We start from the raw sequence: 21,812 nt of genomic DNA, 5'->3' as shown, positions 1-21,812 counted from the left end.
GAGAAGGGACTAGATTGGGTGTTTATCCCCTCTCCTCCACCATCCTCTGCTGCCACTTGACTCATTTGGGACTCAAGCTGATATAACTCATCTTCCTTCCACTGACCACAGATCTACACTTGTAGACAACAGCATGAACATGATGTTTTGAGTGATGCTGTGCACTGTGAGTCCAAGGAGGCTAGGCAGGGAAGAGAAACCACTATTCTCACCCAATCCTGGGTTCAGACAAAACACTAAGCAAAACTTTGACTTAGTTGGTGTCCTGCATTGACTTAAAACCCCCAGAGACCAGCCAAGTGAATGCAGGATGCTCTCTGGGAGCCAGCACATTCATACTGTCATGGTAATCCATACTTTGGCTTACTCTGATGTGCAAAGCAAGCTGCTATCTCTCCTGCTCAGAGATATGCACTCCTTTCTTCTCCTCAATAACCCACTCCATCCTCATATCTGCCCACTGGAAACATGCCTAGTCCAGCACCAAATACAAAACCCATTCTGCTACTATTTTTTTTTTAAACATCCCAATCTTCCTTTGAAGTTGGCATTGTGAATTTTGTTGGATTTTATTTTGCAAAGCAGTGGAATATTTAGTATTGTAGTCTAAATCTTCTCACAATTAGACACATGAGAACTATCCTTTGGGATGTTCTCCTGCACCCATTGAAAAAGAAAGAGGGAGTGGACAGGATTGGTAGCACCTAAGATTAGCTTTGCCCCTCCTTTCATTCAGGTTCTACTTTGAGGAACTGAAGAGCTCTTGTCCTGTGACTTAAAGCATAAGGCATGGATAACGGGAGTGGAAGTTGCTGTTGCCAGTTACACCTAATTTAAGTGTTTTTCTGAGAATACAGTGTCTTCCCCATCCCTTGTTTTTGCCCTTTGTGTGGACTCAGCCCACCAGAACCAAAGAGGAGAGAGGCTGTTGCTGTTGGAGCTCTCTTGGTGGCAGTTTGCTTGTTCAACCACTGCAGCCTGCTAGGAGAGGAAATGGGAAAGAAGGAAGACAGATAGCAGATGCTGCCAAATGAAGTGGAATCAATCAGTTTAAATTATGTGGTTGGCTTGGTATCAGAAAGACTGTGCTTTAATCCTGTTATAACCTCTAGCCCTGAGGTGGAATTGCACCCCTTCCTTACAGCACTATTTCTTTAAAAAACAAAACAAAAAACCATAGCTTTAACTTTTGCTCTGATCTAAACTCTGCCCTACCATGTGGCAGAGTGAGGCAACTGCCTCAGGAGGCTAATTCTGAGGGGAGAAAAGTGGCTAGGAAGGTGTGCCATGTGGCTTCCCCTGCAGCCCCAAAACTATCTTGCTGCCCTAGCATGGCTGGCACACCAATCAGGTGACCTTCCTCAGGTGGCATGCTTGACAAGGGGTGGTTGATCCCGATCTGGCCTTGGCAATGGTGGCTTCCAACGCAGCTTCCGACGCAGCCCAAAGCTAAAGCTGAGGAGAGCAGCAGCGCCTCACAGAATACCCTCTTTTCACCAAGAGTCTCAACCACAGGCCCAGATCTGTGTGGTGGGTGGGGATGTCAGAGCCACAGGGTATTGAGCCCTGAATATAAAGCTTTTAAAAACTGCCCCTTTATTTTCTTCATCCTTTGCTATCTATAGAAAAGAGACACTTCAGCTGGATTCTAAAGCATGGAGGAAAGCCTATACAGTGTAATTTAACTGACCTTCTTGCTACCATCTTGGAAGGTTTCAAGAACACACTAGTCAGGAAACTCAATAACAAACTTAGAACAGCGACAGAAACCTCTTGGTTCTACTCAGATACAACTGAGTTCAGTGCCACCTAGTGATTTAAAATATTTAATGACACTATCCACATAGCCATGAGTGCAAATTCTCCTGAATGCCCTTTCAGATCAATAGCCCATGAAAAGCAATAGCTCATGATGATTGCAGTACCTCTGCAAATTTCCCTGCAGCAACAATGCTAGTTATATTTACTGGGACAAAACAACACAATTTACCTTCTCTTTTCCTTTTTATGTTAAAACATGCATTTGATGTGAATGATTTTTCTCCTTCCAGCTAAAGACTGTAAGAGGAGGAGGATCCCGTTAACTGTAAAGATGAAATTTATTGATTCAAGCAGGTACTATCTAGTCAATGTGCATATCAGCTGAGAGCCAGATCATACCTCCCATAACACAATAATTTGCTGCTCATCCATCTCATCTTCAGACAAGGACCCAGAATGTTTTAAAGGGTGAACTATGTCTGTAAACCTGCAGTGGACATACACTTGGAAGCTAAATCCCAAAACAGGTACCTGGCACATGTCCTTGTATGTGCCAGGTACCTGTTTTGGGATTTAGCTTCCAAGTGTATGTCCACGTAGACGTTTCCCCTTAAAATATGTTTAGTATTTGAAACACACACAGAACAAGCGATAAATTTGTCTTTCACGTAAAGTGTGAATCAGATCTTATTACTTCTGCTTTACTGTTTATTTTTAATTTAGTTTCAAGTTCACAAATAATATGGCTGTGATATTAAATGCATAGTGTGGGAGCTTAATGGTAGAAGGTGGGAATCCCTTCTGGATACCAGTGGTGTAGGACTGCAGCAGTGAATGTAGATGAACCTAGAGACTTGCTTCACATTGGGTTGTATTCAGCTGAGTCATACTCCGAAGGGACCACTGAGCTCTGGCTTCTCAATACAGTGCAAGGAGTTTGGTATGGAAATATTTCACTTTTGTTCCTGGAAACCCTGTGAAATAAGGCAAAATCATTATGGATGTCAGATAACTCCGGCAGAATGGGATCCTGCAATGAAATGACATCACAATGTATGAATTCATGCTAAAAGTCTCTGTGGGTGTTTCTCTGGGACGTGGGTGTTTCTCCTGGGTTATCTACAAAATTCTATGTGCACACAAGTCCCGCCTGCAATATGCAGCTGGTGCTGCTAGCTGGAAGGAAATATTCCAATAGTACCTTGTCCCTATGGCACTGTTTTTCCTGGGCAGGGCACCAGAGATTTGAGGTGTACACTTGCGTTACACATTCTCTGTGCAGGTGGTTGCCGCCTTTTTTGGATGATGCTCCTCCTTCAGACTCAAATAGGTGGAAATTATCAACCTTCTTAATTATGTTCGTTCCTGGCAGAAGAAAAAGTAGTGGAAAACTAGAGACAATGTTCTAGTCTTCCTTGCAGCCACTACACCAGCAGAGGCTTTGGCGAACACATTTGAGAACAGCTAATACAAAATGACAGGGTTCAGTGATACATAATAATTTCTGTAGTACTAGCTATTTTTACTTTTCCAGTGCTCTCCGAGGTGTCCCTGCAGCTCCACTGACTTTGCTTCATAAAAGTGGTAAAATAAGATTGAAATGAACTGAACCCCAGAAAAAAACTGCAAAGTGTTTTTTGAGGGCAGGGGTTCAGAGGAGGGACACAGTTGCCGTGATTAAGATTCTAGTGTGTGGCTCCAGCCCCTTCCAATAGCTTGAGTGTAAGGCTCAAGGAAGTTTCCGGATTCCATGCAGAGTCACACAGAAGTCTCTGACAGGGTTTCAAGGCCCCTGCCCTTGTTCTTTCAACCTTTTCTCACCTGGAGAGCTTAGGCAGGTTTCATGCTACTGATCCCAATGACCAACCAACTTGCAGGCTCAGGATGAGAACCTCATTTTAAATTGCTAACTCCTGACCTCGCCTTCCTTTTCAGAGCTCTGTGCTCCTCCAGCTAGCCTTGCATTGACTCAATTCACACATTACACATAACTAAACCATGGTTTACCATGAATGAGAAAATATATGGGTTCCGAATATCATGGCCACAGCACTGCTCCCCATTGTCCTGCTGCTGTGCTCCCTGAAGGTAAGCCATGGTTTGTTTCAGTTCAAGCACACATGCTCAGTCTTTGCACATGTGCACATAAATAAACTGAATTAATCACTGTGGCAGGTATTTGTTCTTAAGGAGGAACTTTTGGCCTTTTGTGGATGGACTGTGGGGGCACATTTGACCCCAGCGCTTATATATTTACCAAATCTACAGAGTGCTTATTTCCATTTAAGTCCTGAACTGCTCATGCAATCCCACTGAGTGATTTAACACAGCATCCATGCGTGCCCATATAAATTTGTGACTCGTATATAGGTAATGGATTTCTCTGACGAGTTTCAGTATTGAAACATTTGCTTCTTTATGCATGATCAGCATAACAAAAGCAGTGCAAAGGAAATGATTTCTGGATTCCAAGGAGGAAATGCAGAGAGGAAATAAACATGCCTAAAACCACATGGAGGCTGCAGCTGTTGGCCGGAGAAATACAAATATCAAACTGAGTTTCAAGAGACTGGAGAACATCGGTAGAATGAGTGGGGAGAAAATTATTGTTTCGCAATTAATGAAGTCCCTCTTCCTGATGACATTTTGGATGCAAGGCCAGGGGGTGGGGTGGGAAGGAGAGCATTCTCCAAAGAAGTGTAACAGGAATGAGGAGAAGAAACTAGATTAGTGACCACATCTGATATCAACAGTCATGTATCCTGAATAGTAAACAATAAACAGAACAAACTATTTTCAAGGAACCTGAAATCTGGTTTAAGTTTGCACACATCATTCAGGGAGTTCAAAACAAGCACAGGAAACACAACATTAGATTTTGAAGTCTGCTTTGTGATAGAAGACATTCCTATGGTATGCAGCCGGCAACCAGGTACTTCTTCTTGGGCAGAGATTACACTCCAGGCTGTTGAAACACAAGTAGTTTTCTCTATATTGCTACTGATTGGAGAGTCAGAAAAAGGCTCCGTCAAGCCACGTGTCATGGAGGAGAGGAGCCAATTCCACATGCCAACACAAGAAAATGACACTAGCAGTCTGTGATCTTAGGAAGCTGTGATGCATACATGGCCAGTGTGTGATGGAGGAACTGGTATTGTTCACTGGTTTGTATCATTCCACCCCTGCAATACAAAGAAAAACTATTGAGTTGTGCACTCACTGCGAGCTACAATGATTCAATTCTGTGAAACAACTAGCATCTTGCGAGAGCCCAACACGCCTTGCAAACAATTCAGGTGATGCTGCCTATTGTTCCAGAAAGTGAAGCACGCCTTCTAGTGCATCTACTGTATGTACTAAAGATAACAAAAGGAGTAGTGGTGGTGGTAAAAACAATGCTCCTAGGGGCCTCACTGCAAATGTTGTCCCGGGATAGTGGCCCAGGCTAGGGGAAGGAGGGAGGGAGGACACAGTGAAGCAAGGAAGCAGCCACAGTAGGACTATGGAGGAATGCTGGGGGGGGGGGGGGGGACTAAACACTAGCAGCTGCTATTGAAAAATTGTTGATGGGTGGGTTAAAGAAGGAAGCATAGGAAACTGACTTGAGTAGCCCTCAAAGGTCTTAGACATGTGCCTTTTCCAACCCAAATGGAGATTCTGAGGACTGAATTTGGGAGCTTCTGCAAGCAAAGCAGATGCTCTTCTTCATGGTGGAACTGAAAATTGCTGTTGCAGAGAGAGTGCCCTCTATATCTTTGTCATTTTTCCTGATAGCACACGTGCTACATTTTGGTCAAATCTGCTACTGTGCAATCTCCTTATACATACATGGTAAAACATTGAAGAAGTGGGTCCAATGATGTATATTTGACCTAAGAGTGTGTCCCAAGCCTACAATGGTTGAAGGCTGTTGTACAAGGGCATACTGTTTCCCTGGAGTGCTGGCCAGGCCAGGCCTACTGGACTCCACACACACATCCCTGCATGGACTGAGATATACAGTCTAGAGCACATCAACAACTCCCCGGTGTCAGCATGCTGTGTAGGCCATGGATGGAGGGAACCTGTGGTCCTTCAGATGCTGCTGAACTACAACTCCCATCATCCCTGAACAATAGCCATGCTGTCTGGGGCTGTTGAGAACTGGAGTCTAACAACATCTGGAGGACTACACATTCCCCCACCTGTTGTAAATGAGATCAGTAGCACTGAGCAAGTATTTCAGGGGAAATTGCCCTCCATTACTGGAAGTTGGTGAAGACAATCTTGTTTATAAAGTCGTTTGCTTCACTCGATGACTGCCAACAGGATTTTATTGGTGTGATTTCCTACTGCTTTTGAAAGATTTTGTTACGTTTCTATGCTGTTTTAGATCATTATTGTAATTAAATTTTATGATTAACTCTCTTAAGAGTCTGCTGGTCGGGGCAGGATAATATGAAACAAAATATTGATGTTCTCAACAGGCAACTTTTATAAGCTTTCAAGGAACTCCAGAGTTCCCTAAAACAGAGTTTGAAAACCACCCAGCTAATCAAAAGGCAGCTCAACTAAGCAGAGAGAGAGAGAGAAAGTTTCTTTTTATGCTGTATCCCAGAATGCTCAGGAGTAGCGCCTCAGGAGTAGGACTATGGGGCACATTTACCACATTTTGAAGCAATGCGCATTACCATCTGAAGCAGCCTTCAACCTGCTGCCCTCCAGATCCACTGGATTGCCACTCTCACTTTGGATTGAGCCAGTGGGGTGGAAAAAGCACACATGTATAATAGGGTCAAACTGCTCAGTCCCAGTTAATAAGCTGGTGGCGTTCTTCTCAGACCAACGGCAGTTTCCTAACTGCTTTACAGGGCATCAGTACATACAATGCATTGCGCTAGGTTTTTCCCCCTGCCCTGTACAGGAATTTTACACATAATGAGAAAGCTCAGAAGATTGTCAGCACACACCTGTCTATGCGCAGCTGGCAGACTATCCCCAAAATATCCACCTCTCCTTTATTCTTCAGTTGCTGGCATCCAATCTGCGTAGCAATAAAACAGCCAGTCCGACCAATTCCTGCACTGAACAAAACACCAAGATAATGTCAGATTGCAGTGGCCCCTGAGGCTTTGAGGGGGATGAGGAAGGTACTAGATGTCAGGAGAAAGGGGCAGACCCATTCACACACAAGCAGTGAATGTGAATGCTTTCTGTTTCTCACAATCACAAGTCAAGTAGCCTGAGAACCATACATTTTACTTGTTTTACCAGCACCTGCAAATACATGACAGGAGAAAAGTGTGGTGTAGTGGTTAGAGCGCTGGACTAGGATTTGGGAGACTAGGAGTCTAGTCCCCAGTCAGCCATGAAGCTCACTGGGTGACCTTGGGCCAGTCACTGTCTCTCAGCCTAACCTACCCCACAGGGTTGTTGTGAGGATAAAATGGGGAGAGGAGGACCTTGAGCTCCTTGGAGGGAAAAGTGGTATATAAATGTAAATAAAACAGGAGGTCCATAGGTACTGAGGTTTCAGTCTGGGGAGGTCTTTGTTCAGGCCAAGGCCGCTGAACTCCTTACACTGCTGCAGGGATATGAGGAAAGCTTCTCACCTGCAGTGCACAACAACAGGTCCTCTGCTCTCTGTGGCCTGTAGAATTTTCTCCACCTCCAAAACCAAGTGCAAGAAGGTCTTGGCTGATTCTGGGGTCTTCTGGTCTGGCCAGGATGAGAAAACAATATGCTTCACCGTGCGACATTCATCGTTGAGCTGAGAATCATTATGAAACAGAAAGCATATAATTATTCCCTCTATTTCTGATGTTCAGATTGTGAGTGCCATTGCTGCTGCTATTATTATTATTATTATTATTATTATGTATTTTTTTTAAAAAAATGCTTTTATACATTTCACTAATTTTACAATCATTTTAACATTTCAAAACTTGACTCCCTTCCCCCTCTTTCTGTGGTTCCTTAAATTTATTTTTAATATCTTCTGCATATCCAAATTAACTGAATTTGCTCATTTGTTCATCTACTTTAAATATATACTCTTATGAAACTGTAGGTTATTACAATAATCCTGCCAATGTTCTCATCTGTTTACAATTTATCGGATAAATTTTATTTTGATGTTTTACCCACCCTTCACACAAGGTGCCAGGGAAAGTTAAAAGCAATCTTAAATGCAATATTAATAACAAATATAAGGGTGGGTCCTAATATATGGCTGCATACATACTACACATATAAAGCACACACAGACCTCAAATTCTGGGAAATGTAGTTTACCTGCCATGGAGTTACAATTCCCACCACCCTTAACAAACTGTAGTTTCCTGGATTCTTTTCTGGGTGCATGGGGAAGATGTGCTTCAAATGTATAGCGTGTATGTTATGCAGCCCCAAATCTTGGGCAACAAAGGCCAGGCGTCCAAAAGCACTGTCCTCACACAAGAAGGAGGTATCAGGAGAGCAGAAGTACAGTGGTACCTCGGGTTAAGTACTTAATTCGTTCCGGAGATCCATTCTTAACCTGAAAGTGTTCTTAACGTGAAGCACCACTTTAGCTAAAGGGGCCTCCTGCTGCTGCCGCGCCACCGGAGCACGATTTCTGTTCTCATCCTGAAGCAAAGTTCTTAACCTGAAGCACTATTTCTGGATTAGCGGAGTGTGTAACCTGAAACGTATGCAACCTGAAGCGTATGTAACCCGAGGTACCACTGCACAAAAAATATTTTGGGGGGAAGCACTAAGGTGGGATGGGACCCAAAAACAGTCCAGTAAGGCCTGGACTTGTTCAATAGCCACAGACTGCAAACTCGTGGGTTTCTAGAAAAACAGGTGGGAAACGAAACGGAATGGAGTATCATTGAGGAGGGTGTGTGTGCAAAAGGGTGCTTCCGCACTGCAGTTTATTATATTATGCTGCTGCTCTCGCTCAGAAGTTTTTCACCCTCAAAATGCCAGCCTACACTTTTTATTTATTTTTATTTGTATAATAGCTTGCCTACAGCTGTGGCAACTGCTGGTGTGTGAGGCCTTTAGCACATTTTTGAGCAGGGGAAGGGCAGTTTGTCACATGTGTGATGGCATTTCCATGAGTGGCCTCTATTGCTACACTCCTACTCCCGCTCGCTTCTCACACGAGCAGGTTTGAGCAATAATAAAAATAGATGTTTGAAGCTGCTTAGTGCCCTGCATGAGGCTTGGGAGCATGCCTATCTTTCTGTAAATTAAGATAATCCCTCTCTCCTCACTTCGGTCACATTCCCACCAAACATTTCAAACACTCTTATGCCACCTTAATTTTCCTCGCAAAGAATCCTGGGAGCTGCAGTTTGCTAAGGGTGGTGGGAATTGTATCTCCTTGAGAGGAAAACTACAATTCCCAGGATTCTCTAGGGGGAGCCATGACTGTTATAGCAGTACAGATTTGCTTTCAGATGTGTTGGGGTGGACCAGGGACTCAGCTACATTAGTAAAGAAACAATTTGAATGTGCTATAAACATGCAACACCGGATGGTGCCAGAAAGCAGAAAATTTTTATACATGTTTTTCCATAGTTTTTTTACAATGATGTGATTTCTGACTTGTTTATAGCATTTTTTCCTGTGTGTAGATCCACTCCAACTTAAAGTACCCATTTGATCATGTTGTTGTGACAACAGAGGGGAATCAAATCAATCTGTTGTTTCTTCTATGCTGTTTCCTATAGCAGAAGGAAGCCCCGCTGCGGATGGGTGGGTGGATGGAACACACGAGGAAGAGGGAAATGTATCTGTGCAGCAGGAAAAAACCCTTGGCACCTCTTGTTGCTTTTTCCAAACCTCTCCAATAACGCAAATAAGCTTCCTTCTGCTGTGGGAGATTCTTGGGGAAGTTTGCATTAAGAGAAAACAGTGAGAAAAGCTACAGGAGACTGGTTTGATTCCCTTCTCCTCTGCCATCAACACTCTTGGATCTCAGGGTGCTTTGGATATGAAGTTTCGCCATCAGTTGGAGAAGGCTGAGAGAGAGGAATCATATTAACTTGCCGAAAGATTGGCACAGGCACACACCCACTCAGAGCACTAAGTATGTTTTCAGTATCATGGATGTTGCACAATTCTGTTCTGTCAAAATTTTGGGGGAAAACTTTTTTTTAAGGACAAGGAAACTGCAGTTTAATTGTAAACTAACTAGGGACGGAGGGAGGCGTGACTGATGGTGGGGCAAAAAAAACCCTCACCCCTCCATACCCAGGCTACCTTCTGCCAAACTCCACCTGCTGGTGTGGCTGGTGAATAGAAGAACAGGAGTGTGTTCATGAGCTACTTGGGCACACACAAACATCAGTTCTGAATGACCTGTTTGTAAATTAACATTCCCTTCTGGACCTTAACTCAGGTGGGAAAGCACCCACTTGGGAGCAAACTCTTGGGTTGCCAGACGGTCCACTTTGGCCTATGAGGCTATTCCCCCCCCCAAAAAAAAACCCATGCCTATTTGTCAATCAGCTGGTGTCATGGGCTAACACCAGCTGATGAGCGTGGGCAGGGTTCAATCCTGCTGGGTGCATTCCCTGCAAGATGTCAAAAGTCAGGGGAAAGAGATGTATCTTCAGCATGCAACAGACACCACGTAATGAAGGTGCAGGTGCACTTCGGTGGGGAGCTACCATATTTTTCCGTGTATAACATGCCCCTGTGTATAAGTCCCCCTATTGGGGGGGGACTCCAAATTAAGAAAATGGGGGGAGATTGCCCAGAGTTGCTGAGCTTTTTTGGAGGAGGATTGCCCACAGTTGTTGAGTTTTTTCTAGGGGGGATTGCCAAAAGTCGTTCACCTGCCTGACCTACGCTGCCACTCGCACACGTCGCAAAATCCACCTATCGTCTGGCAGAAGCTGCCATATTGCCCACACAATTGTCACAAATAACACGCCCGATAGGGACGCAAGTGGCGCTGTGGTCTAAACCACAGAGCCTAGGACTTGCCAATCAGAAGGTCGGCGGTTCGAATCCCCGTGACGGGGTGAGCTCCCGTTGCTCGGTCCAAGCTCCTGCACACCTAGCAGTTCGAAAGCACGTCAAGTGCAGGTAGATAAATAAGTACTGCTCCGGTGGGAAGGTAAATGGCGTTTCTGTGCATTGCTCTGGTTCACCAGAAGTGGCTTAGTCATGCTGGCCACATGACATGGAAGCTGTCTGAGGACAAACGCCGGCTCCCTCGGCCAGTAAAGCGAGATGAGCGCCGCAACCCCAGAGTCGTCCACGACTGGACCTAACAGTCAGGGGTACCTTTACCTTTAACATTTCCAATAGCTGCTGACCATCTCCAGCTCATGGCAGAAACCAATCCCACGTCCGTCCGTCCCCATGCACTATCCATGTATAAGACAACCCCCAATTTTTAATATAATTTTTAAATAAAAACACTTCGTCTTATACACAGAAAAGTAAGGTAATTCCAGAACTGAAGGGCTGCCACAGAGAAGGCCCTCTCCCAGGCCACCCCTCCAAACTTCTCACTTCACATGAGCAACAATGATTGCACAGTAAACCTTTGCCAGAGAGCACCACTGTCTCTGTTTGTGTCCCAAGCCCTCCTGGCCTACCTGTAGGCCAAATTCGCGGATGGTGTATTCTTCACATTCACAAATGCCTTGCATGCGGATGGTGAAGGGCCCATAGGTTGCCTCCGTTTCAGGCCAGTAACAGACACATTTCTGAAACCAGAAGGACGAGGATCCCCATGAGGAGAAGTGGTAGTGTAAGTCAATATAAGCGAGTGACTCAGAATATAAGCATAATATAAAAAAGCAGAACCATTCAACCACCAGCTCCAGTCACACCAGATCCACCTACGCAATCCAGAACACAGTACACCAGGATCAAAAAGCTAGTGTACAGCGGCAAGGGGCCTACAGACCAAACAGGTACTCAGAAAGCCCCGACATTCTTTATAGGCTGTTCCAGATGCTGCCTTATGGTAGAAAATGAACCGAGAGGGATATCAGAGTTTAGATGAGGTAGCTTAGCCATTTACACTGCCTCCCCACTGTACTGAAGATATTTGTGTCAGCCAACGGTGCCTCCAGATATAATAATGCTGAGATCCTGACCCCTTTTTTTAGCCGGAACTTGCTGGAACTCAGTTCTGGGAACTCAGTTCAGGTGGGCGCCATAGCCATTATAAGAGAACAAGTGAGTTCTGGCACCTCTTTCCCTAGAAAAATAGCACTGCTGCAATCCTATACACACTTACAGGGAAGCAAAAAACACTTACAGGGAAGCAAAATACAGTACTGTGGTTCTTACTTCTGAGTAAACACTTCCCCTCTCTTTGAATGAGCATGCATAATATTACACAGCTGTGATCTTTTAAGGAATGGGGTGTAAACAACTCATCAGCAAGGTCCTGCTATGCTGCACTGAAGTCTTGGGATGCATTTTAGAGGAGTGAGTGTCACTGGGGGCCAAATTAATCCTCTTCCCCCTGAAGCAGAGAGCTGGCCCATGGCTGGAAATGTCAGCATTCTGGTTGCCTAGTTTCCCCCTGCATTTATGCCCCAAAATACGCAGTTATAGAAGCTTGGGTGAGCATTCTTTGTTAAACTGATGGTTTGCTAATCGGCTCTAGGAGGTTCTGTTGTTCTTTCCACAGTGAGAACCAAATTCTGCTCCTGAAAGCGGGAAGCACTTACCAATGCTGTGGGGTTTTTTTTACCACTAATGCTAAAGGGTTAGGGTTCATGCTCTCAGCATGAATAAAAGTATCTATTGTCCATCCCTGTTTGATGAAATGTTTACAAATTTAAGCTTGCTCACTGTTCTTCTGTTAGTGTCTGGAAAGTCCCCTCACCTCCAGGGAATTTGTTTATCCTCACTCACAGCAGATGGAGAGAAGTCTACAGGCCCAATAAATTTTGCTGCCTGAGGTAAAGACAGTGCTTTTAAAAAAAGAAAATAAATAAATAATGTGTGGTACTCACCATGAAGTTGATATAGTAAGTGCCACACTTTTAACTGTTTAAATTTTATTTTAAGTTGCTAGTACTGGGTACCCTTTTCTGGGTAAAGGACACAATGGTGTTCTCTCCATTACATATATAAAAGCCAACCAGACTGGCACTTGAATCACCAGTGCATTCACCAATGAATCATACTTTGGTACTGGCAATAGAGTAGCATTCTCCACTGCACTTGAGGGCAGCACACTAGGTTAGTGGTTTCAGGACACACTCTGTCTGCTCCTCACACAAACACACACCCAGCATCTGCCACGTGAGGCAGCCGTCTCACTCTGCCTAATGGTAGGGCCGGCGCTGCTCAAGGCCCACACCAATCATACCTCTTTCGCTTCCTTGAGTTTGGTGAGCATAACAATGAGAGGAGCGCCTTCCTGCCACACCATTGTCCAGAAGTCATTGACTGTATTAAGCATGGGCCCCTGGGTGGCAATATAGGCCTTCTCCTGCCCAGCATAACCCTATAAGGTGAGACAGAAATATCAACAAGTAAGACACATCCCAACAGTCATCTTCAGATTTCTCACACCTCAATGACCCTCTGGCTCACCCGGATGTAGTTTGCATTAATGTAGCTCTCATCTTCTTGGCTCAGCGCTCTCTTGAGGCACACACGACTCTGGGGATCTAAAGGGACAGTTTGGTTACATCGAATATGGTGCCTGAACACAAAGACCATGCACACAGCATCATCTAATTATAATATCCTAACCCTTGGGTATTGGGACGCGGGTGGCGCTGTGGGTAAAACCTCAGTGCCTAGGACTTGCCAATCGTATGCTCGGCGGTTCGAATCCCTGCGGCAGGGTGAGCTCCCGTCTTTCGGTCCCAGCTCCTGCCCACCTAGCAGTTTGAAAGCACTCCTAAGTGCAAGTAGATAAATAGGTACCGCTTTATAGCGGGAAGGTAAACGGCGTTTCCGTGTGCTGCGCTGGTGCTGGCTCGCCAGAGCAGCTTCGTCACGCTGGCCACGTGACCCGGAAGTGTCTCCGGACAGAGCTGGCCCCCGGCCTCTTAAGTGAGATGAGCGCACAAACCTAGAGTCAGACACGACTGGCCCGTACGGGCAGGGGTACCTTTACCTTTACCTTTTTAACCCTTGGGTGGAAAACCTGTTGGCCTCCAAATGTTGTTGGATTTCAACTGCCATCAGCCCCAGTCTGCATAGCCAACAGTCAGGGATGATGGGAGCCATAGTCCAAGAGGAGGAGGAGGAGGAGTTTGGATTTGATATCCCACTTTATCACTACCCTAAGGAGACTCAAAGTGGCTAACAATCGCCTTTTAACTTTCCTGCCACACAACAAACACTCTGTGAGGTGAGTGAGGCTGAGAGACTTCACAGAAGTGTGACTAGCCCAAGGTCACCCAGCAGTTGCATGTCGAGGAGTGGGGAAGCGAACCCGGTTCACCAGATTACGAGTCCACCACTCTTAACCACTACACCACACTGGCTCTCGAGCTTATGGATTCCCACCCTTATCACAAGAAGTCAGAAAGCTGGCCAGATCCTCCTTCAGAGAGATGTCCCCCCCCACCTTCCAGCACATTTGACTCAGTCGTTGCTACCTCAATGTTCTTCTGTCCTTGCTCAGACTCATTATTTACAATGAATTTGCCTTTTCAACAGTCATGTCAGAAGTGATGTATGCCACTACAGCAGCTGGAACACAGAGCAGTCATTTTATTTCTGCTCACACAGGTGGAGTTTTCATCCCACCACAATGGCAAGTCTATCTGGCATATAAAATGGCCTTCAGTTGTTTCCCACTCAAACACCCGTCACCATCTTACGCAAACAAGGTGGTATCTACAAGAGGTTCCCCTATGTCTCTGGCCTTTAGAAACTTTTCCACTCCGACTCATCACAACTTCTAAAGCCATAAGGTAGTGTTATGATTATGTAAGGCATCCTGCACATCTCAGCAGGGATTGAAATTATGTCTGCTAAAGCCAAAGGGTGGAACTTTTACAGAAGAGGCAGGGAAGCTTTTCATTTCTTTTCTGTTGAGGACTGCATTCCCACGTGGTAGTGGGGAGCTACCCTCCCAACACAAGTATCCCCACAGCTTATCTGGGCAGGGCTGGGATGGTGCAGCAAGCAAGGACATAGGACACACCATGTGGCACACAGCTCCATCATCCAGCAAAGAGGAATGAACAGAGCTCCCTGGAGGAACAGCCAGGAGTGCTGCAGCTGTGACTGAGCTGTTATTTTCAGAAGCTAAGGAATCTGATAATGAAAAACAAAATCCAAATGCTCTATAGGTGCACAACAGAGCTATGTGTGCCTCTTTTATACTCACTGATACAGTCACAACTGACCTAGAGTCATGCCACCTCTCAGTGTGTGTAAGAGGGGAGAGCTACACATAGGCCTCAAGGGCCCTCTCTGGTGATGGGATTAAAAATAGGGGTATGCTAGTGTTTTGAAGTGTAGAAGAATGCAAGGTCACATCCCTACTGTACATTTAAAGGAGAGCCAGTGTGGTGTAGTGGTTAAGAGCGGTAGTCTCGTAATCTGGGGAACCGGGTTCGCGTCTCCACTCTTCCACATGCAGCTGCTGGGTGACCTTGGGCCAGTCACACTTCTTTGAAGTCTCTCAGCCCCACTCACCTCACAGAGTGTTTGTTGTGGGGGAGGAAGGGAAAGGAGATTGTTAGCCGCTTTGAGACTCCTTAAAGGGAGTGAAAGGCGGGATATCAAATCCAAACTCTTCTTCTTCTTCTTCATTATGTTCACCCAAAAGAACCTGGGAACTGTAGTTTATCCCTCACAAAACTACAGTTTCAGGCAGTTCTCAGGATTTTTGGGCCGCTGGCGGGGACACACAATGCGCTTTAAATGTGCTTTAGCTATATGGTGCAAATGTGACCTGACACTGGTCAAAGAATACAAATGAGAATAGATGGGTCCATTGGTCTGCATTCCTTTGCCACCTCTCCACTTTCCTTGTTCACAAGAGGCAAACATACTTGGTAGGATAGATTTATATCTGTCTTTTGCTGCTCGTCTGGGGATGTCCAGCTCTTCTGCACTGGCAAAGTTGGAGGGGATTTTCTGTAAAGGAGGAAAGAAGGAATTGCTGAAATATTCCCCTCTCTGAAACATAAAGCACTCAAAGTGTTGGAAAGAGAGAGTATAAATGCAAATATGCTTTTGCTTCCCAACACATACTCTGAATTGTTCCCCTTTTAACCTGCTGTCAACCGAAAAGGACTGTTATGGAGATCTCTCACCTGCCTAAAGAAGCCCAGCTCTTTATAAAGGGTAGTGGTGTTATTATTCATCTTATAAAACCCAGGAAAAAAGGGAGGGACTTCCTGCTCTGTTAAGATGCTAGGCACAAAATGCTTATTGCCATAGCATGGGAAACATGTGACTCTCCAGATGTTCTTGGACTACAACGCCCATCCTCCATCACCATTGGCCATGCTGCGTGGGGGGACATGGGAGTTGGGAGTCCAACAGCATCTGGATAACCACAGGTAGAACAGTTTTCTAACGGGAACACATAAGAAGAGGGAGATGGATCAGACCAGTGACCCATCTAGTTCAGCATCCTGTTCTCACAACCAGATGCCTAGGAGAAGCTCAACATCAGGACCTGAGCACTCTCCCCAGCTGTGATTACCATCAACTGGCATTCAGAGGCATACTGCCTCCCACATTGGGCAGAACATAGGAATCATATAGTGTAATATATATACCTGTATACCTGAAGGAGCGTCTCCACCCCCATCATTCAGCCCGGACACTGAGTTCCAGCGCCGAGGGCCTTCTGGCGGTTCCCTCATTGAGAGAAGTGAGGCTACAGGGAACCAGACAGAGGGCCTTCTCGGCAGTGGCGCCCGCCCTGTGGAACGCCCTCCCATCAGATGTCAAAGAGATAAATAATTACCTGAGATTCAGAAGACATCCTAAGGCAGCCCTGTTCAGGGAAGTTTTTAATATGTAACGCTGTACTGTTTTTAACACTGATTGTGAGCCGCCCAGAGTGGCTGGGGAAACTCAGCCAGATGGGCGGGGTATAAATAATAAATTATTATTATTATTATTATTATTATTATTATTATTATTATTATTATTATTATTATTATTGTTGTTGTTGTTGTTGTTGTTGTTGTTGTTGCCTTTGACAGCCTTATTCATCGTGAATTTGTTTAGTGTTTTAAAGCCATCGAAATTGGTGGTCACCAATGCCTCCTGTGGCAGCTAACTCTATCGTTTAACAATGTGCTGTGTAAAGAAGTACTTTATTTTGTCTGTCTTGAATCTTACAACATTCAGCTTCATTGGATGCCCATGAGATCTAGTGTTAAGAGAGTGAGATCCTCATAATCTAGTACAGCGGTTCTCAACCTGTGGGTCTCCAGATGTTGTTGGACTACAACTCCCATCATCCCTGAGCTCTGGCCTTGCTAGCTAGTGATGATGGGAGTTGTAATCCAACAACATCTGGGGACCCACAGGTTGAGAACCACTGATCTAGTACTATAACTAAGAGAGGGAGAGAGGAAGAAAAAAAAAATACTTTATCAACTTTCACTAAACCATGCATAATTTTATCATGCAATTTTATCATGTTGCTTCTCACACCTTTCCTCTAAACTAAAAACAAAACAAAACCACCCCAATTCTGGAACCTTCCCTTGAGCATTCTGGTTGCTCTGCTCTGAATCTCTCCCAATTCTACAATATGCAGTAGTCTAGATTGCAAGATGGTATGCAATTGGAGGAGTTTAGGTTGGAATGAAATCAGGATGAGGCAGTTCTGAGTGTCTCACCGCAAACTCCTCTTGAAGCTCCTCTAGGCTCCAGTTCTGATGCTGGAGCATCCTTTGAGTAAGAACATGGCTGGTGGTGTTCAGGAGCTTCACTGTGACATCCCTTGGGGTGGAGACAGATGAAATGGGTTCGGTGTTGCTCAGAGAACTCATGTCCAGCACCAGCGACACATTGGAGCCCCTTCTGAAAGGGAGAGAAACCCAAATGTGCAAATTATAAGCCTAGAGAAAGCCATCTATAGAATAGGGTGGAAGAGTTGTGTGAAAGGGGTAAAATGTGCTGCTGCAAGCTAGTGAAAAGATGCAAAATAGTAACTGGGATCAAAGGCAATTTTAACCCTGTATAAATCGTATAGAACAATGCAAGTAAAGTTCATTTACTTGCCAAGTGTATATTGACAATGCTTCACTCTCCATCTTCTGATTATAAATTGTTTTAAATTCTAATATTATATTTTTACATTTTTGTAACCTACCCAAGGACCTTATGCCCAAGGGAGGACAACAATCTAAATAATAAATACCGTAAATACCCTAGACTCTAGCTGCAGCATCACACAGCCACTCCAGACTGAGAGAAACTAGAAGGGAAGCCTGAGATTGAGGATTTAACTATTATACACTGAATATGTAGCATACAGTACCAAAGCAATATTGTCACTACACAATTATTGGGACCCCAGCTCATGAGTGTCACACATTAATGAGCCAGGGAGTTCCTATGTTGGCCCAGTTTCAGACTGATATTGCAATCATATATTTAAAAAAATCCTTAAATTGGTTCCAATGATTATGGGAGTCCATTCCTTCTTCCAGAACAGAAATGTTCCAGACTAAGCACAAACAGGGCAAAAGGAATTCTGCAAATGATTGTGTGAAAGAAATTTTAAAACACCCATACCAATGTTATGCCCTTCTCTGTGTGTCCCCTCTAAGGGAGGTATAGAGAGTGGCAGAACAAACAAAAAATGGCCTTTTCTGTACTGGCTCCCTGCTTATAAAATGCTCTCCTAAAGGAAACACACCTGATGTGATCATTCTGTATTTAGGCATCAGGCAAAAACATTTTTATTTACCCAGGCCTTCAGCCCTTAATTTGATGGAAATCATGTATGTTTGTGGCCTCTTTTGGTGTTCAGTGAGGTGGGTTAGAATTGCTTTCTTTACATATAATAAAAATGTAAGAATGTCATCATCCTGCAGTTCACTTGTCCACAGACAGGTGGTGCTGTGAAATACAGTGTAATGAGAGGCAGTGAATGGGTGGTCTAGGCAAGCTGCAAAGGGTCAGCTGAAACAAGCTGTAGCAGCCCCCCAGCAGCTCCACTGGCTCCTCCGCCTACATGCCCTGGGGCCTCTGCTCCTGGATCTAGACCCCCAGACTGACTGGTGCCACTAATGGCCACCTTGGGGATCTGCTGCTTTTGTGCCACTGCCAATTAGGGTGCAAAAATAGCCCAATGCAAGAAGGAGGAAGGTGGTCAGAAGCCAGGGTCTGCCAGTCTGGTAATCTGCTTCTGCCAATGCCACCATTTATAATAAAGGGCCAGCCTGGCTAGGAGGGGCAGTGGCAGATCCCCAGACCAGCCACCGCTTCGGGCCTCTTTCCTGTAGTGCTCATCTGGCCAGGCCATCTCTTCATCCAACTTGGCTGCAGCAGTGGCACGAGGTGGAAAGCGAAAGGTCCGGGGGGCAGGATGCAGTGTCACGTGAGGGGTCAGGAGGCGTGTGGGTTTGGAAAAGGGTGGGTTAGTGGGAAGAGTGGTAGGTTGACGGGAAGGTTGACATGTTGCTGAGTAAAATGAGTAGAGGTGCAGCCACTAATTTAGGGCGTTTGTTTCAAGTCACAGGTCTAAGAGATGTCCCTTCACCCCACCCGTCCTTCCGCTTCCCCCCAGGAAAACCCACTGGAACAAAACTGGAACAAACATCAATCAGGTTTTTGTACGGATTGACCCTTGTTCTGATTCACCAGTAAAGAGCAGGTTTTCCTGGGGGGGTGGGGGTGGGGAAAAGCTACCCTCTGAGACCCAAGACTTGAAATCTCAGCACAAATGGATGGGCCCTTATATATATTTATGGATGAGCCTTTGGGGATTTTCCTTGCAGTCTTATAATAGACTTTAATATGTCTTGGTAGTCCTGTTCTTCCATTGCAAGTCACTTTGAGACACCTTCTTGTAAAAAGTGGCAAATAACTATAATAAACAATAATTATAATACTAAGCATAGCCAGAGTCTTATTTCTAAAAGTTCCAGGTGTTGGACTCAGCACTGGTCCTGAGTACAGCTGCATGCCGCTGGAAGCAGCCTGGTTCATATAAAGCTGTCCATGGAAGCATCTTGCTCCTCACTAGGATGCTGTGAGTCCCCTTTTCTCCCAAAGCACCCCTTTTCATCTGTTAAGTAGCTTTCTAGAACAGGGGTCAGCAAACCTTTTCAGCAGGGGGCCGATCCACTGTCCCTCAGACCTTGTGGGGGGCCAGACTATATTTCGGGGGGGGGGGGAATATGAACGAATTCCTATGCCCCACAAATAACCCAGAGATGCATTTTAAATAAAAACACACATTCTACTCATGTAAAAACACGCCGATTCCCGGACCGTCTACGGGCCAGATTTAGAAGGCGATTGGGCCGGATCCAGCCCCCAGGCCTTAGTTTGCCTACCCATGTTCTAGAGCAACGACTTGCACATAAACTCTCAGCCCCTGGTATCTGCACATTGAGCCAAAACGCAGAGCGCTCTCAACTCACCTATCCTGCAGACGCACATGTTTCTTGACTTCCTGACACTTCTCCATTCCTGCCCTCTTTCGCTCACGTAGCAGGTGGAAACTATCGACTTTCGGGCATGCTGAACAGTAGAGGACCATGCTGTGCCAGCAAAGGATTCTCTGGACTGAGGTATGAGAGGCCGGCCACCCGAGGAACCCTGAGAGCAGGTGCCATGCGGGTCAGCCAGCCCATGGGGCTGGAGGAACACCTAGAAACCACAAAAAGCAAGCGGTTCATTGAAGAGAGCTCCGTCAACTTCCTGTATGTCACTCACGCCCCTGTTAGGAAGGAAGAGGCTGCAACGAAAAGCCCCATGTACACCTAACAGAGCCTCACTCAGAGAATGTCTAGACCAGGGTTTCCCAAGGGTCTCCAGCTATTTTTGGACTACAACTCCCATCATCCTTAGCTAGCAGGGTGGTCAGAAATGATGGGAACTGTAGTCCGAAAAATAGCCGGAGACCCAAGTTTGGGAAACCCTCATGTAGAACATGGCTGTCTTTGGAACATGCTACTTCCTGCAGGTACAAAATCCCAGTCTAGAAGGAACCTCTGTCTGTAAGGTCTGGAACAAGACTACTGCTTACATCAACACACATGCACATTCACCAAATTATAACCTGCGGGCAGCAAACTCATTCCTGAAGACAGAGGAGGGACATGTTTTTCCTACGGTAGTCCAGCTTAGGAAAGAGAAAGGCACAAACAGCAGAGCTATGGGCAACCAAGTTCACATAAACCAATTGGGAAGTCACAGGCCGCTTAAATCAAAAGGAGCATGGCACTCCTCTTCAGCCCCAGCATCTGGGCTTTATTTCCTCTCTCCTCCGTCTCCACAACACACACTTAGCAGACACAGAGGTTTTCGCCCACCCTGTTCCGACACTCCCGGTTGGTTGGATAGTCACTCACCCACTGCTGTCGGCAAACCCATCTCTCCTGCTGTTTATAACCAGCCACCCGGTGAAATAAATAAATAAAAAGCGAGCGCAGGAAATTCCTTATCACTATGCTGGTGGTTGCTCTGGCACTTCCCCCTCTTGCTCCACCCTTGCAGCCACCCACACACATGTGCCGGCCACAAACTTCACAGCTCCATCCGCTGCACAACCCCCCGGGGAGCTCTCACAAGGCAGTGCAGAGACTCAGATCCTTTCTGAGCATTCTGCCCCAAGGATTGCTATATTTTAGCTAACCAACAGAAAACAGTAGATCTCTGGTTGCAGATAACACAGATGCAGAATGGCTCCTTGAATCAAGGGTGGGAATTTGGCCCTCAGACAGGGCAATCTTCTGAAGGCCACAGTCCAGCGATAGGCAAAAGCTTGCAAAGCAACAGTTCCACCGATGGTGCCACACTGATGGGAAATCTAGATTTTAGCAATCCATTTCAGAGGAGCAATTTGTAAAGGGCTTGCCCACATTTGAGCATTATTCATCCACTCCACCACCACCCCATTCAAATTAGACAAGAGTAATCCATACCCAGAC

At 45.5% G+C, this 21,812-nt stretch overlaps 1 protein-coding gene across 5 annotated transcripts; it reads right to left on the bottom strand.

Annotated features, from left to right (window-relative positions):
* Nucleotides 1–4,554: 4,554 nt before the first annotated feature.
* Nucleotides 4,555–21,375, bottom strand: PTPN7 (protein tyrosine phosphatase non-receptor type 7). Of its 5 annotated transcripts, none has more exons than XM_081194760.1 (10): nt 21,234–21,375; nt 20,301–20,529; nt 17,544–17,727; nt 15,732–15,816; nt 13,306–13,382; nt 13,079–13,216; nt 11,343–11,453; nt 7,353–7,510; nt 6,711–6,824; nt 4,555–4,943 (listed from the first exon to the last, which is right to left on the bottom strand). In XM_081194760.1, the coding sequence occupies exons 2-10, from the start codon at nt 20,417–20,419 to the stop codon at nt 4,850–4,852; spliced, it is 1,080 nt and encodes a 359-aa protein (XP_081050886.1). In that variant the 5' UTR covers nt 20,420–20,529; nt 21,234–21,375; the 3' UTR covers nt 4,555–4,849. The 5 variants fall into 5 exon arrangements, with proteins under 5 accessions (XP_081050886.1, XP_081050890.1, XP_081050888.1 ...); XM_081194764.1 differs by having other exon boundaries at nt 6,711–6,819; XM_081194762.1 differs by lacking the exon at nt 21,234–21,375 and adding an exon at nt 21,195–21,214.
* Between the last annotated feature and the right edge of the window lie 437 nt (nt 21,376–21,812).

This window comes from Podarcis bocagei, assembly GCF_964188305.1.
Source record: "Podarcis bocagei genome assembly, chromosome: 5".
Lineage (NCBI taxonomy): Eukaryota > Metazoa > Chordata > Lepidosauria > Squamata > Lacertidae > Podarcis > Podarcis bocagei.
This window is presented reverse-complemented; position numbering and strand designations above follow the sequence as displayed.